Genomic DNA, 17,357 nt, shown 5'->3' on the forward strand with positions numbered 1-17,357 from the left:
GAGTTCAGTACATGGAAATGACATACAGTGAGTCTCAAACTCCATTGTTTCCTCCTTATATAAATCTCATTTGTTTAAAAGACCTCCGAAGAACAGGCGAATCTCAACATAACACCGACTGTTACGTAACAGTCGGGATCATTAATATGTACGCCCCCAATATTTGCATATGCCAGCTCATGTTCAAGGCATTACACAAGGGCAGCCAGTATTAATGTCTGGATGTGCACAGCTGAATCATCAGACTAGGTAAGCAAGCAAGGACAATAGCGAAAAATAGCAGATGGAGCGATAATAACTGACATGATCCATGATATCATGATATTTTTAGTGATATTTGTAAATTGTCTTTCTAAATGTTTTGTTAGCATGTTGCTAATGTACTGTTAAATGTGGTTAAAGTTACCATCGTTTATTACTGTATTCACGGAGACAAGAGCCGTCGCTATTTTCATTATTAAACACTTGCAGTCTGTATAATTCATAAACACAACTTCATTCTTTATAAATCTCTCCAACATTGTGTAATGTTAGCTTTAGTCACGGAGCATAGCCTCAAACTCATTCAGAATCAAATGTAAACATCCAAATAAATACAATACTCACATAATCCGTTTATGCACTGTTTAAGGCAAACGCGAGCTCCGTGGGCGGGGAGCGGGAGCATTTAAAGGGGCCGCAGCATGAATCGGCGCATTTCTAATTATGCCCCAAAATAGGCAGTTAAAAAATTAATAAAAAAAAAATCTATGGGGTATTTTGAGCTGAAACTTCACAGACACATTCAGGGGGCACCTTAGACTTATATTACATCTTGTAAAAAAACGTTCGATGGCACCTTTAATTAATTAATCGATACACAGATTTTAAATTATGAATTAAATTTTCACCAAAAAAAAGACTCTTTTTCATCAGTTTGGATTTGTTAAATTGATCCATCTATGCAGTCCATGTCTAACTACAGAAATGTTTTAATGCAGGCTGCATATAAAGGTAGGCCATGGCTAATGTGCAATTAAAAAAAATAATAATTCTGTATTTAGATTCCAGGGTTAGTTGCCGGTTCACAGCTTGAGGAGATGCACTTTAATCACAGATCCCTGCTCTTCTATGAGCTCATCCCCTCTCTGGGTTTGAGGTCAGAATTATACTTGTACTATGTGTGTGTGTGTTTCCATCCATGACGCCTCAGCCAAGCAGAGGAAACAGAGTGCCTCCCTACATTCATTCATGAGTTTCTCATGTTACGCTTCCATGTAAAGTGGACAAACACACCAGAGACAGAGAGACCAATCCAAATACACAGATGCCAATGAAAATTATATTACATAACCATTGTGAATAATGTTATTTTGTTATGTAATACAATAGGTTCTTATACAAGTACTATTGGTCTGAACACAAGACAGCTGCTCCACTACTGACACACAAACACACTCATACAAATAGTTCATAATCTGAGTTATGTGATTAGTTTAAATCATTCTGTAACCAGACAAAACCAGTCATTTTCAGGCCAGATGGCATACAGTATGTCATGTATATTAAATGCAATCTATAAATAGATTTAATCAGATTATTTTTATTATAAATCTTGTGTAATCATCACTTCCTCAGTACTCTTTGAACTGTATTGCATCATCATATCCTGGTAAAATGCAAGAAAGTATTCAAATTTATCAGATATAATCAGCCATATTAAAACCAAACAATTTATATTCAATCCAATGTTTATTTATTAGTAGAAAAGAGAAAAAAAATCACAAGTGGTTAAAACATTAATTTACATCATTAACAGCTTATTCAATACCAGATGGTCACTGTAACAACACACAAATACATATAATGTAATGCATCACATTTCTGCACACTGTCTCATACCTATACACTATGTAAATACTCTTTATGCAGTTATTAATATTGCAGTGGATGAAAGAACTTTGTACCTTTGTGCATGAATGTCACAAAGCATAATGTAAACAATAATAAAGGACAAATAACCAAAGAGATTCACAGTTCTACATAAATGCATCCTGGAATATGCTGGTGCATTAAAAAAAATCTCACATATATATATATACAGCACATACAATTTAAAGATGCAAAGAAATATGAATAATGATTATTATGTGAAGTATTGGTCATAGATCATGTGATTGTCGCATGTTTCACTATTACGAAAGACCCATTTTAATATAAAATAAGTAAAAATAGTAGATAGTATTCAAAATAATAAATATGTTTATTTTACAACATTAAATTTAGCTAGATAAAACTAGGTAAACCTGTTCAGAAATTAAACAGATACAGTGAGAAAATCCCAAATGACATAAAACAATGGAGTGATGCATAACTGTACAGAATACAATAGACAATATGGGCCTGTTGTACATGGGGTATACGGACCACCGACATACTTTGAGATAATTTATTCTGTACACAGAATCAGAATCTCTTCTGATGCTTTAATCTAATTATTTTCCGATTTAATCTAAGCAATATATTAAAAATTGAAAATACACATGCAAATCCAATTGTGCTTAGAGAATAATTTTTTTTTTTTTTTTTTTTAATATTCCAGAAAGAACACAATACAAAAAAGTACACAATAACCAGTGCAGCTGAATAAAGACAGAAAGAGAGAGAGAGGTCGCAAATGTATTCATACGTATTGCTCTTTCGGGAAGGTGTATGAGGATATGGGGCCAGAGGGTGTGGGGTAAGTGAATATGGCGGTCTGGTTGCTGTGCTGAGTGTAGGGGTTATGGGGCAGGAAGGTCAGAGGAGGTTGAATGGGAGGAGAGTGCTGCTCCAGATAATCCTCTTTGTTACACGCCAAACGGTAACTCACGTAGTCGGCCGTGTTTGGGAGCTCATCGTAGAACCTCCCGGGGCTCTGTGGGAACAAAGATACAAGGTCAGATAGAGAGAATGAGTGCTGTGTATATTTTATTAATGAGCGCGCTCAGGCACGCGGCTGACACCGTCACCCTGATATTACGCATACTGGTGCTGGCACACTCAAACCTGGTCCATTTTTTCCAATTTAGAATACATAAATGTTTAAAAAGTAGCAAAGTTTAAGAAAGTTATACGGAGTTGCTGCTGCTAAAACACACTGTGATAATAAAATACACCTGATGGGGTCTTGTGAGAGGTATTAGGACTCAACAGGGAGGCAGTAACAGCATGTTTGATCTCTTCTCCAGTAGGAGGCACTCTCTACTCACTGAGGCTGAGGCAAAAGGCAATTCAGGTTTATCATTAAAGCCTCACTACCTCTATTCAGGTTGGTAGCCAGACCATGGTGCATTAGTGCTTCTTTTCATCTGATAAAATGGACAGAGGCTATACTGGTGTTTCTGTGGCTTTACTGAGTGCTCTCTTACCTGGAAGTCATCAGCTGTCTTCTTTTTAGACGAAGAAGGCTTTTTGTGGGCAGGGGAAGAACTGTTCCTGCAATAATAGAGGGAGAGATGGAGAACTAAAACAATTCCATAAAACAACTACAGGCCGGTTTCAGTCTTAGATGTCAGAGACTTTAGGGGAAAAAATATTTGTAATTATTTATAATTATTTAATTATAATATTGTTATATATACCACATTTAATATTGTATTTTTTTAGAATATATTATAAACTACTATATATATATATATATATATATATATATATATATATATATATATATATATATATATATAAAACAATATTATAATTAAATAATTATATATAAAATATTTGTAATTATTTATATACAATACAAATATATATATATATATACACAAATATATATACAAATATTTATATATATAACAATATTATAATAATAATAATTTTATTATATTTACATATATGGAAATATAAAGACAGCTTATTATTAGCTTTATATTATATTTAAATTATATAAAAAGAATAAATAGGCTACATATATATTCAACATGACATAAATAATATACAAGTTACTTATAAAATTTTATATAAATATATATGTATGCACGTGTGTGTGTAATATATGTGCAACTTTATATATAATATGTGTAACACTGGATTTCATATTTTTTAAAACATTATTATTGTTTACATTTTTAATAATAATATAAAATAATAATAATATATAATAAAACATTAAAATAAAAAGATGGTCAGGTCAAAGTGTCTGAATAATTTTTGGTTCCAAAATTTTATCAATTTTACTGGTAGTCCCACTGTATGAAGAATTTTTTGATGTAGTATGTCACAGTTTATTTTACCATCTTCACTTACATAAATTAACTATAATGTCCTGCACCCACTAGTAAAAATATATCAAAAATATAAAAAAAGTCTGAATAATTTTTGGTTTGACTGTAAACTAATATACTAACACTGTATATATGAAGATGTACAATTTAGCTAGGTAAAAATGGAAGTAAAAATATATATATGGGGGTAAGAAAATAATTACACAGGCTTCATTGGTAAAGTTTGAGGATTTGGAACAGGTATCTTTAGTTGAGTACTTACGAATCATTGTCTGATCCTGCGTGTTTGTGCCGCTGCTGTTTTTTGACCAAATATATTGTGCCAGCTATACTGAGGATGATGCCCAGTGCAATCACCCATCCAAGGACACCCATCACCCTCTCTGCAGCGCTCAGCGACTGGGGTTTCTCTGCAGGAAATATAAATGTTTTGCATCTCCTTGCTAATTCAACCATATATACTATATAACACACAATCACTGACTTTTTAAATAATCGGATAGTATTTCAACGTGAAGTATTGTAAATTATTCAAACGTGACATGCCTCTGAAACATGTTTATGCTTTAACATTAATGATAATAGCTCTATTGTTCAGCTCAAGTCCTATTGTTTCGTGTTGATGAGAAAAAACCCACACATCCGGCTCACATTAGCTTACATGCCCTTCTTTTGTGCAAACTCATACCAACAAACGGGGCTGCCATGGAAGGTATTCATGGGAGCTTTCACTTAGGTCATTGTGTACATAAAACAACAATGTCAATGGCAACTAGTAAGAAGGGGATTTGTCGTGGGGTGCTCTAATGGCTGTAAAAGAGATGTTAATGGCATAATGTTTCCACTCGAAACAGACCCATATCCAACCTCAAATAAGAGACCTACACCACAAAGAATGTCCAGACCAGATGACCCCAAACACACTTAAATTGCTCTGCTTGGAAAATGGAGCTTATCCATTTATTCATTTATTGATTTAGATATATTATATAAGAAGCAAAATATTATGGCAGCGGCTATTTGCACTAAGAAATAGCGTAGCACTAATAAAATAGTGTATTTTCTTAGTGATAGATGCTATTTACATTAGGTGAAAATAGCTATAGATTCTATTTACACCAAGTAAAAGTATCAAAAAGATGCAATAAGAGTAAATAGTAATTAGATGCTATCTATATTGGCAGATACTATTTGCACCTAAGTATTTTTGTACATTAACAGGATGCAATAATATCACAGTGTAAATGATTATATTTATTAAAAATTATTAAATGGATGCTGCCTTATTGGGAGAATAAAAACCCTCCCTACTCCTTCCCCTAACCTTACTCAATAAATACTTTTAATATTATTAAACACTAGTTCGCACCTTTAGAAAATTATTTTCATTTTTATTGAAAATAAACGCAAACTTGGCAAAAGGCGGATTCAAACTCACGTCAATCGTGTTAAAAGTCAGGTCTGTGAGCCGTATTAGCTACACAGTAAAATCTCCAGAGTTAAATCAACTCTGCTCAGAGTACATATGGTCCCTCTCTAAATAGTGTTAAAGTAACACTGAAGCAGAGTTAAAGTTAATAAGATAATTAAGCAATTAATAAGGCTGTGACTGAAGTCAGTTGTAGTTCATGTGTTTCTCTTTTCTTCAGTGATTCTGCTTGTTAACAGCAGGTGTTCATCACTAATGCACAATCATCACTAATGCACAATCATCACTTAATTGCTTAATTATCTCATTAACTTTAACTCTGCTTCAGTGTTATTTTAACACTATTTAGAGAGGGACCATATGTACTCTGAGCAGAGTTGATTTAACTCTGGGGATTTTGCTGTGTACTGGTGCGCCACTGAAAAAGTTTAAATCAGTGCATCTTTTTTAAAACTTGAGAGGCCCAACCAGACACTGGTGGGTGGAGCTAGTGTAAATAGCGTTTGCCAACAACGGACACTATTTGCGCTCAATGTAAATACACACTACGAAATAGGCTTCACAACCAGACAAAGACTTTATAATGTAATTTTTTCTTGATTATTTTAACTGACTTGATATACGTTTTTATTTATTTCACCCGAGAATTTACAAGACTTATTAACACTTCACAATAAATTTCACAATAAATACAAATAACAAGAACAGCAAAAACAAACACTGTATATCTGAATATGTTTGTCTTGGCAGCATAATAAACATAACAAACACAAATTCTTTCAAATAGCACAAAACACAATGTATTAAATATTATACAGCACATCCTAGGGAAGTCCATTAGCTGAAAAACACCAAAAGCTAATGTAATTCAATTCAAGCAGTATGTTCCTCAGTGTCATTTATATAAAATCATTTTACATAAAGCAATTCACACCACTTATACAGTATAGTACAATGTATTTTTGTATCATCTCAAATAACTTCAAATTACAACATGAACATAACATCATAAGCAGGCCTGATATTGTAGATTGCAGCCACTGAGACATGCATTGCTGAATTGCTGATTCTTGAAAGCTACAGTGACAGTTTATTTGATTGTTTATCTACATGTGTTCATATTCTTAATAGGTGATATTTGACTACTGCAGTGCAGAGAAGTATTGTGTTATGAAACCTGTGTTTATGGCAGGCAGAATGTCATTATACAGTTTTAATAACAAAAACACAGTATCTGACAAAACAAGGCAAAGTTTCCAAGAATCATGCATAAAATTGTATCCACAGTGTAAGACTTTCACAGTTTATAGGTTATAGTACAGTTTTACTTGTCCTTGAGTGAACACTATACCGAGGCGAAACTGCTTTCTCAAAACAATGGCACTGTCAAGACATATATTCTCATCCAAACCTGATATCCATTTTAAAGGGCTGCACTGAATGCCTCGTGTATGTTAGTGATATTAGCTCTTCTACAAAACCTAGTGAGCCAGTATCCTAAACATCATTGAAAATAACCGATTTAGGACACCTAGCTCGGTAGAAACTCTGCACAGGAGAACTCAATAAACAACTGATTTCAATAGAGTTTGAAATTAGCATGTTGAAAAGCTAACAGCACTGTTACAAAACCTAATAATTTAACATCCTAAATGTCATGAAAAGTGACTGATTTTGGATGCCTAAATAGTTAGAAACTTGCTGGGTCATGTAAATAGTGCTGCGCACAGGAGAATGCAATTCACAATTGATTTCAAGTAGAGGTTTAAATTTGCATGTTGCTAAGCTAACAGCACAATATTCTATATGTGTAAACATTGTGAAGGGATTTTTTTAATTAAACATAACATTCCTTTTTGCTGGATTAACATTTATATGCATAAATGTCCCCAACACTTGGGCCAAAGTTAGTGTGTCTGAATATAACAAAAGAGGAAACAAAAGAGAAAACAAAACTAGACAGCTGTCTGAAAAAAATAACCTTTAACATCATCAAGCTGAAGTATCCAGGAATCCAAATTTGCTTTTAGCTAGTAACAGAGAATTATACATATAAAGAACGAATATTAGAGAAAAATTATGATAATATAATAATGAATCATGTCACCTTTGCCATGCACTTATTCTATAAACTATTGTATTCTGTTGTAGTTTTAATTCTTAGGCGTCTGTTGTGGTCAGAGTCAGTGCTGGGGGTAACGCATTACAATCAGATTACTTTTTTCAAGTAACTAGTAAAGTAACGCATTACTTTTAAATTTACAACAAAATATCTAAGTTACTTTTTCAAATAAATAACACAAGTTACTTTGTTTTCCCATGTATTGACTGACAGCTCTCCTTTCCCCATGTTGAGAGAAATCGGGCGTAAAGTGCAGAGGTGTTGTGTTCTGTATGAACATGATGGGTATTGTAGTTCTAGACTATGTATGAGAAGGCATTTAATTATCTCACTTGCCAGTCAGTCAGTATTCCTCAAAATGAATAAAAACAGTGAAATGCACTCTCAGAATATTGCACATAATTATATATAATAATATTATATATTAATTGCAAAAATTAAATATATTAAATTAAACAAATGTATTTTATGTATTTAAAGGTCCCGTTTTTCGTGTTTTTTTGAAGCTTTGATTGTGTTTATAGTGTGCAATATAACATGTGTTCATGTTTCGCGTGTAAAAAAAAACAGTATTTTTCACATAATTTACTTATCTGTATACCGCTGTTTCCACTGTCATAAAAACGGGCTGATGACTTCCTTGTTCTATGAAGTCCCTCCTTCAGAAATACGTAACGAGTTCTGATTGTGCCAGCGGTTCCTGTGTTGTGATTCTTACCATATATTTCCTCTTACCATAACGTGGAGATGCACGCGCTCAGTGTTATTGTAAACATGTCTTTAATTTTTGCCCTATCAATTTGAGCCGGAATCAGACCCGGTGATTGGACTGCGGGATGAAAATAACAGCGTTTCGACGACATGGCGACAAACACACTCTACAAACGCAACTCTTGCTCTTCTCCGTGGGAGCGCAACAAGACCACGCCCCCTTTTTTTGTGTATTCCTGTGGGCGGAGGTTAGTCAAAAAACTGTTTTAGTGACGTCATTAAAGAAGGAAGTAGAGGGATGTAGTCCAAACTGGCCGTTCGATGTAGGCGACTTCTGTTAAATAAAATATCTCGCTTGGCATTGAACTTTGAGCTTTAAAATTTTACAGATTTTATTTATACTCTAACAACAACATTACACACTAACTAAAGTTTGAAACATGGGATCACGAAGAACGGGACCTTTAATCTCACTTTATTAACCAATGTCTTTGCTGCAGACCTTTGATGATCCAATTGAGGCATGAATTTGCATTTCGTTCAGCCTGAGGCTTATTCATTTCTCTTGGGGTGAGGGTTACCCACGCAAAAGTAATATTGTAATGCATTACTTTTAAATGAACTTTCCCCAACACTGATCAGAGTAGCTATAGTCTTGGCCATTTTATGTGGTCAGTATACTTATAGTCTTAGGCATCTTATGCAGTCAGAATATTATTCTTTGGCATCTGGCTTGTCCAATGTAGTCAGAGTAGCTATTCTTAGGCGTCAGGGGTTACCGATGTAGTCAGAGTGGTAAGGGAAAGTCAAGGAAAGTCAAGTTCGTAAGGGAATTTCAACCACAACATACACAAATATTTGGCAAAAATAATTCATTTTTAACATTTATATGTATATATATGTATATCACTCTTTTTAGGTATAATATAAGAAATATAACTTAACTGTATAACAAAACAACATACTCTTGCCTTGTTCACCATCTTATATATATAAATTCTTTTTTTTTTCAGCGAGTTTACTGCAATGTATTATGGGATAGTCTTCTATGTGAAGGATTGTGATGATTTCAAATAAGTAACGCAAGTTCCTTTTTCACAATTATTGACTGACGGCTCTCTTGTCCTTATGCCATGGTGAGAGAAATAAAGTGCTGAGGTGTTGTGTGCGCTGTGTGTAAATATGATGGTTATTGTAGTTCTAGACTAAATTTGAACATGTATTTACTCATCTCACTTGCACAAAAACATTCAGTATTCCTCAAAATGAATAAAAACAGTGAAATGCAATCTCAGAATTTTATGCAAACCTGTAATAATTAACTATATTAAATTACACAAATATACTTTGTTTTTAATCTCACTTTATTAACCAATGTCTTTGCTGCTGACCTTCAATGATCTAATTCAAGCATACTAATAAGCTGAAATAACTTTAGCGTAGATTTAGAAATAAGAGTGTTGAACTTCCTTCTCCTGTATCCTATTCTTCTTTAATCCAGAATGGCAGCAGAGCTGAAAGGTTTGTTTGAGCTCAGGCATAAATATGCATTTCCTTCAGCCTGAGGCTTATTCATTTCACTTATGATGTGAAAAGGCCTTTACATTTGCCAAAAATAGAACTTTTTTTGTTGATATTAAAAAACAAGCAAGCAAGCCTAGCCCAGGTAGAAAAAGTAACGTAAAAGGAATGCAACATTACTTTTCATAAAAAGTAACTAAGTAATCCACTTAGTTACTTTTTCAGGGAGTAAAACAATATTGTGATGCATTACTTTTAAAAGTAACTTTCCCCATCGACATGGCCATTCATTGGTCAATCTTCAAACAACCATCATCATTTTGGATTTTCATGCCAACAATGCTGTCTAGGTGAATCTAATCCAACATCAGTTTGAATCCCAAAGCCTGCTTCAAAAGGAAGGAGATGGCAAAGAACGAGAAGATAGCAAAAGAGGACCATGCTGAGAAGTTCAACGTTTTGAATTCTACACATACCACTCTTCTTTAGAGATGACAGAGCCGTCCATTTGAGGAACCATGTCCACTGAGACCTCCACCTCAGATTCATACTCGTAAAAATAAGTCTGCTCATTACATCTGCATCTCTCATGGTCCTCGATCAGTCCCGTGCAGTAGGCTTTCATCCTGCTGTCATGGCAGTTGTGAAACTCCTGAGCGCTTCCTCCTAAGACACTGGAGCCTCTGTAAAGTTTCAGCTTCTTCTCTTCATCTGATTCTTCAGAGAAGGTCAGACTGTGAGGTAACGAGTGTGGCGGCACATTTCCAGCCTTGCTGTAGCCATTTCCAAGGATTTGCTTCTTGGTACTGTAATCTCCTTTAAACTTGCGTCTCCGGCGATAGAAAAACACTATCAGGAGCGTAATGGCAGCCAACAGCACTGTGCCACAAACAACAGCTCCACCAATGATGGCACCTGCTGGCTGTTGCTCCTGAGACGCACCGTGTGGGTAGCTAGGGAATTCTGGGTAAGGAGAGAGGTAGTCATATTGATCACTTCCAGTTAGTATAACAATATGGGGTTGTTAAAGACCTTGTGCACAGTTTTTTTTTTTTTTCATGTGTTGATGTATTTCCTGTTGAAACAGGAAGTGGGGTCCAGGAAGCCATGTTTTGTAACATCTTTATTGTCACTTTTGACCATTTTAATGCATCCTTGCTGAATAAAAGAGTTAATATACATAAAACAATAAAACAATCTTACTTAAAGGATTAGTTCACTTTCAAATTAATTTCCTGATAATTTACTCACCCCCATGTCATCCAAGATGTTCATGTCTTTCTTTCTTCAGTCGAAAAGAAATATTTTGATGAAAATATTACAGGAAAATATGTGTGTAGTGTAGTGTAGACACTGCAAGTGCATTACTGCCCTCCACAGGTCAAAGTCTGAACTAAATTGTCATATACATTATGCTAGTGCAAGTATATAACAATTAGTTCAAACTTTGACCTGTGGAGGGCAGTAATACACTTAGCAGTGTCTACACTGCTGGAATTCAAATAGAGAAGAAGAAGAAGAGAGCTAGTTCAAGATGAGCATTTATGGTTAAAACGTATATAATTTTTAATTGTTTTTTAGAAAATGAGTGATGGTTTCTCTAGATAAGACCCTTATTGCTTGTCTGGGATCATGTAGAACGCTTTGAAGCTGCACTGAAACTGTAATTCTGACCTTCAACTGTTTGGAGGCCATTGAAGTCCACTATATGGAGAAAAATCCTGGAATGTTTTCATCAAAAACCTTAATTTCCTTTTGACCAAAACAGAGAAGAACATGGAAATCTTGGATGACATGAGGGTGAGTAAATTATCAGGAAATTTTAATTTGAAAGTGAACTAATCCTTTAACTCCCAAACTTTTGAACAGTAGTGTAAACGTGCTTTAAAAAAAAATTAAACAAAACTTTGAGGAGTACACTTGCATAATGGGCATGACTAAAAGCCACAAAGCACAATTTCAGTTTCACAAGGTCTTTAAAAAAGAAACATGGGTAGAAGGAGGGAGTAGGGATGGGGAAGACTTTTCTTTGTACAATCCCAGGTGCCGACACTACACCAAAGAGATCGAACCATGCAGCAGCCCAGAAGAACTACGCATACATGAACACACAAGTAAATGCCAACATGTTTCTATTCAACGTTTCTATAAACCACACCTTATGTTAACAGCATGCGAAAAGGAAAATGTGATTCAGGAGATCCTCAAAGACCACGGTTCATTGGAGCCACAAGCAGACAACTTGCAGCCACATGCAAATTGCTGCACCAGCAAGCAAGTGAATAAAAACAAAACAGCTTAGGGCCAAAGAACTAAATACAGTTTTAGGAGTGAGTGTCCACATTTTTTATTGACAGAACAATGACATGATAATGCTTATTAGGTAATGTTTCAGAGGCAGTCGAGTGTAAGCTTAGGGTAAAAGCCTAAAAGATTGACATGCATATTCACATGCACAAAAGCAGTTAAGCATTCGGAAGGAAGGAAGTATAAACAATGTACCTGTGACAATGACCTCAACGGATGCGGAGCCTGTCCCAATGCTGTTGGTGGCATCACAGATGTATGTGCCTGCGATGTCATAGGTTACAGGACCTTTGAAGATCAGCACATCGTCACGAAGTTCTGCTGTACTTGGCATAGTTCCATTCAAGCTAGAGAGAGAAATGCTCATCAGGTTGTGAAAAATAATTTTGACTTGATCCTTAATAATTGTGTTTACAGTAGTAATGCATTTACAGTCTGAGGGGCAAGGCACTGTACCAAAATAAATGATACAAAAACACAAGTAATGCCTGAAAATGTAGCGTTTTAACAAAAAATTAGGAGCTTCACATGGAATGCCTTGCCCTATAGACATCAACTGTAAGTGCAATGCAAACCTGATTTGATATTATTCTCAATGGTAATCGACAAATATTTCTTTGATAATGAACCCAGAACATTCCTTTAATTAAAATTTTGTAATTTTAGACAACACCGATCAGGCATAACATTATGACCACCTTCCTAATATTGTTTTGTCCCTCTTTTGCTGCCAAAACAGCCGTGACCCAACAACGCATGGACTCCATTAGACCCCTGAAGGTTTGCTGTGGTATCTGGCACCAAGATGTTAGCAGCAGATCTTTTAAGTCCTGTAAGTTGCAAGGTGGGGCCTCCATGGATCGGACTTGTTTGTTCTGCACAAATCCAAGAGATGCTTGATTGGATTGAGATCTGGGGAATTTGGAGGCCAAATCAACACCTCAAACTCGTTGATGTGCTCCTCAAACCATTCCTGAATCATTTTTGCTTTGTGGCAGGACGCATTATCCTGCTGAAAGAGGCCACAACCACCAGGGAATACTGTTTCCATTTCAGGGTGTACATAGTCTGCAACAATGTTTAGGTAGGTGGTACGTGTCAAAGTAACATCCACATGGATGGCAGGACCCAAGGTTTCCCAGCAGTCCAAAGCATCACACTGCCTCCGTCGGCTTGCCTTCTTCCCATAGTGCATCCTGGTGCCATGTGTTCCCCAGGTAAGCAACACACACACAGCCGGCCATCCACATGATGTAAAATAAAACGTGATTCATCAGACCAGGCCACCTTCTTCCATTGCTCCGTGGTCCAGTTCTGATGCTCACGTGCCCACTGTTGGTGCTTTCGGCGGTGGACAGGGGTCAGCATGGGCACCCTGACTGGTCTGCAGCTATGCACCCCCACACGCAACAAACTGTGATGCACTGCGTATTCTGACACCTTTCTATCAGAACCAACATTAACTTTTGAGCAATTTGAGCTACAGTAGCTCGTCTGTTGGATTGGACCACACGGGCCAGCCTTTGCTCCCCACATGGATCAATGAGCCTTGGCCGCCCATGATCCTGTCACCGGATCACCACTGTTCCTTCCTTGAACCACTTTTGATAGACACTGACCACTGCAGACCGGGAACACCCCACAAGAGCTGCAGGTTTGGAGAAGCTCTGACCCAGTCGTCTAGCAATCACAATTTGGCTCTTGTCAAATTCGCTCAAATCCTTACTCTTGCCCATTTTTCCTGCTTCTAACACATCAACTTTGAGGACAAAATGTCCACTTGCTGCCTAATATATCCCACCCACTAACTGTGATGAAGAGATAATCAGTGTTATTCACTTCACCTGTCAGTGCTCATAATGTTATGCCTGATCGGTGTATTTTGTCAATGTATTTTAAAGGGATAGTTCACCCACCTCATGTTGTTCCAAATCTGAATGAGTTTCTTTCTTCTGTTGAACACAAAAGAAGGTATTTTAAAGAATGTTGACAGACGTCGACTTAACAGTATTTTTTTCCTACTATGGAAGTCAAAGGCTACCGTCAACAGTTTGATTACCAACATTCTTTAAAATATCTTTTTTGTTTGTGTGTTCAACAGAAGAAAGAAACTCATACCAGTTCAGAACAACTTGAGGGTCAGAACAACATTTTATTTTGGGTGAACTATCCCTTTAATTGAACATTCTTTAAATGATTAATAAATTAGCACAGAATTCAAAGGCATGCTATTTACTTAGACTAAAATGACATACTATCTCCACTGAAACAAAGAGATGGGTGGGTTGGCATCAGCCAAGCAGGTGAGCTGAACGTTTTCTCTGTTCAAATACCAGTTTCCATCGAAGCCGTCTATTAACAACTCTGGTTCATCTATAGACAAGGAGCAAAACATAAAAACATAAATGTATCAGTTGTATAAATGTATAAACATAAATGTATCAACTATAATTCATTTCTTTCCTTCAATGGCCACTAAATAAATTGATGTTAACAGTAACAAATTTAAACAAATTTTTCTAATTGAGACACCATGATGTATTTAAATACATTTTAAAATGTAATGGAAATTCCTTGCTTAACTGCAAAACTATTCATTATTAATTAAAAGTTAAATTCAATTAAAATGTATTATGCACATAAGTATTATAGTAATAAATATTACACATATTAATATTAAAATAATATAATCAATAATATAATAAAAATAAAAAATATACTGGATGTAGTTTGGGGTCAGTAATATCTTTTTTTAATGTTTTTCTCCTTTAAAAATACTGTGAAATATTATTGCAATTTAAAATAACAGTTTTAATATATTTTAAAATGCAATTTAACCCTTTGATTGCTAAGCTGAAATTTCAGTCTTCAATGTCACATGATACTTCTTATTATGATGATCAGTGTTGAAAACATGACCCTTCAGAAATCCTTCTAATATGCTGATTCTGAAGAAACATTTCAATCATCAATGTGCTGTTTTATATGTTTGAGGAAACTGTGATACTTTTTTTCAGGATTTTTTTTTTTAATGAGTATTAAGTTTAAAAGAACAGCATTTATTTGAAATAATTGTTTTTGTAACATTGTTAAAGTCTTCACTGTGACTTTTGATCAAATGAATGAATCCTTGCTGGATAAGTATTAATTTTTTTAAAAGAAATCTTACCCCAAACTTTCTAACAGTAGTGTATAGCATGGTTTCTTACACTGAATGTTGAGCGTGACACTGTCTGTGTATTGTTCATCATTATATGTGGATATGCAGGTGAGCAGCTGTTGGTGTATTTCTCGACTGGGAACCACCAAGTAATCACTGCGCACTGTGACAGTCCCATCGGGGTTGCGTATCTCCTGGGTGTTGGATTCTCCATCTAAATTAGTTTCCCAAGTGATCACACTAGGAGGTTTCCCGTTGGCAGAAACGCACGTGGCAACAGTCATCTTCAGATCTTTGGATCCCGCCACTATGGAGGGTGTGGACAGACTCATCTGGATCATAGGGCGAGCTGCAGGACAAACACAGAGGCTTAGAACCACACTGCAGACAACCCCTGGATTACTGTAACATTCTGTCCCACGTTATGTTTTGCAAGCTTTTCGGCTTATTACTTATGTGTTTTTCATTAAGAACTACAATGCTCTATAATAATCAGCTTTCATGGAAAACCTAATTTTGAATAGACAAAGGCCTTATCAACTTGGAAAATTATGCAATATGCACAGAAATTATTCTTCTGTGAAATCAAATGTTTTACTAATATCAAAACCAAAAAATAAATCTCAGTTTATGTGATGTGAGCACTAAAAAAAATACAGCAAAATCCACTGCAGCAGAACCATGGCTCCGAAAGCCTGTTTCACACCACTGTGGCTAGCTGTGACTGCAACAACAGTAAGTGCTTTTACACTGCTCAGGTACTGAGAGTAATCTGATGATTGTGAGTTTTCAATTAATCACTAAAGCTAGACTGGTTTTATGTAACTAAGATATCTCTTAAAGGTGCCCTAGAATTAAAAATTGAATTTACCTCGGCATAGTTGAATAACAAGAGTTCAGTACATGGAAATGACATACAGAGAGTCTCAAACTCCATTGTTTCCTCCTTCTTACATAAATCAAATTTGTTTAAAAGACCTCCGAAGAACAGGCGAATCTCAACATAACACCAACTGTTACATAACAGTCGGGATCATTAATATGTACGACCCCAATATTTGCATATGCCAGCTCATGTTCAAAGCATTAGACAAGGGCAGGCAGTACTAACGTCTGGATGTGCACAGCTGAATCATCAGACTAGGTAAGCAAGCAAGAACAATAGCGAAAAATGGCAGATGGAGCGATAATAACTGACATGATCCATGATATCATGATATTTTTAGTGATATTTGTAAATTGTCTTTCTAAATGTTTCGTTAGCATGTTGCTAATGTACTGTTAAATGTGGTTAAAGTTACCATCGTTTCTTACTGTATTCACGGAGACAAGACTGTCGTTATTTTCAATTTTTAAACACTTACAGTCTGTATAATTCATAAACACAACTTCATTCTTTATAAATCTCTCCAACAGTGTGTAATGTTAGCTTTAGCCACGGAGCACCATCAAACTCATTCAGAATCAAATGTAAACATCCAAAAAATACCATACTTGCGCGATTAGACATGCTGCATGACGAACACTTTGTAAAGATCCATTTTGAGGATTATATTAGCTGTGTAAACTTTGTTTATGCACTGTTTTATAGTCGCGAGCTTGGGGCGGAGAGCATGAGAATTTAAAGGGGCCGTGCAGCCTGAATCGGTGCATAGTTAATGATGCCCCAAAATTGGCAGTTAAAAAAAAAATAATAAAAAAAATCTATGGGGTATTTTGAGCTGAAACTTCACAGACACATTCAGGGGACACTGGTGTAAAAAATGTATTGATTTAATTTGACTTGTTTTGTTTATTTCCTTTTGTATTTGTATTATATTTATCTTTTTCTTCTTCTTTTAAATTGTTTTATTAATGCTTTAT

General features: G+C 35.5%; 1 protein-coding gene across 2 annotated transcripts in view; it reads right to left on the reverse strand.

The window, feature by feature from the left end:
* Positions 1-1,728: 1,728 nt before the first annotated feature.
* Positions 1,729-17,357, reverse strand: part of nectin1a (nectin cell adhesion molecule 1a) — a 38,770-nt gene continuing 23,141 nt past the window's right edge. Inside the window, exons 3-8 of one of the 2 annotated variants that reach the window (XM_048167477.1) lie at positions 15,544-15,843; positions 14,590-14,707; positions 12,530-12,681; positions 4,507-4,654; positions 3,390-3,456; positions 1,729-2,896 (exon numbers count right to left, since the gene is read on the reverse strand). In XM_048167477.1, coding sequence (XP_048023434.1) covers positions 2,663-2,896; positions 3,390-3,456; positions 4,507-4,654; positions 12,530-12,681; positions 14,590-14,707; positions 15,544-15,843 — 1,019 coding nt within the window. In that variant the 3' untranslated portion in view covers positions 1,729-2,662. Of the gene's footprint in view, positions 2,897-3,389; positions 3,457-4,506; positions 4,655-9,797; positions 10,991-12,529; positions 12,682-14,589; positions 14,708-15,543; positions 15,844-17,357 lie in introns of those variants that run through there. The other variant, XM_048167476.1, reaches the window with a different exon arrangement.

The sequence above is a fragment of the Megalobrama amblycephala genome, linkage group LG18 (assembly GCF_018812025.1).
Source record: "Megalobrama amblycephala isolate DHTTF-2021 linkage group LG18, ASM1881202v1, whole genome shotgun sequence".
Lineage (NCBI taxonomy): Eukaryota > Metazoa > Chordata > Actinopteri > Cypriniformes > Xenocyprididae > Megalobrama > Megalobrama amblycephala.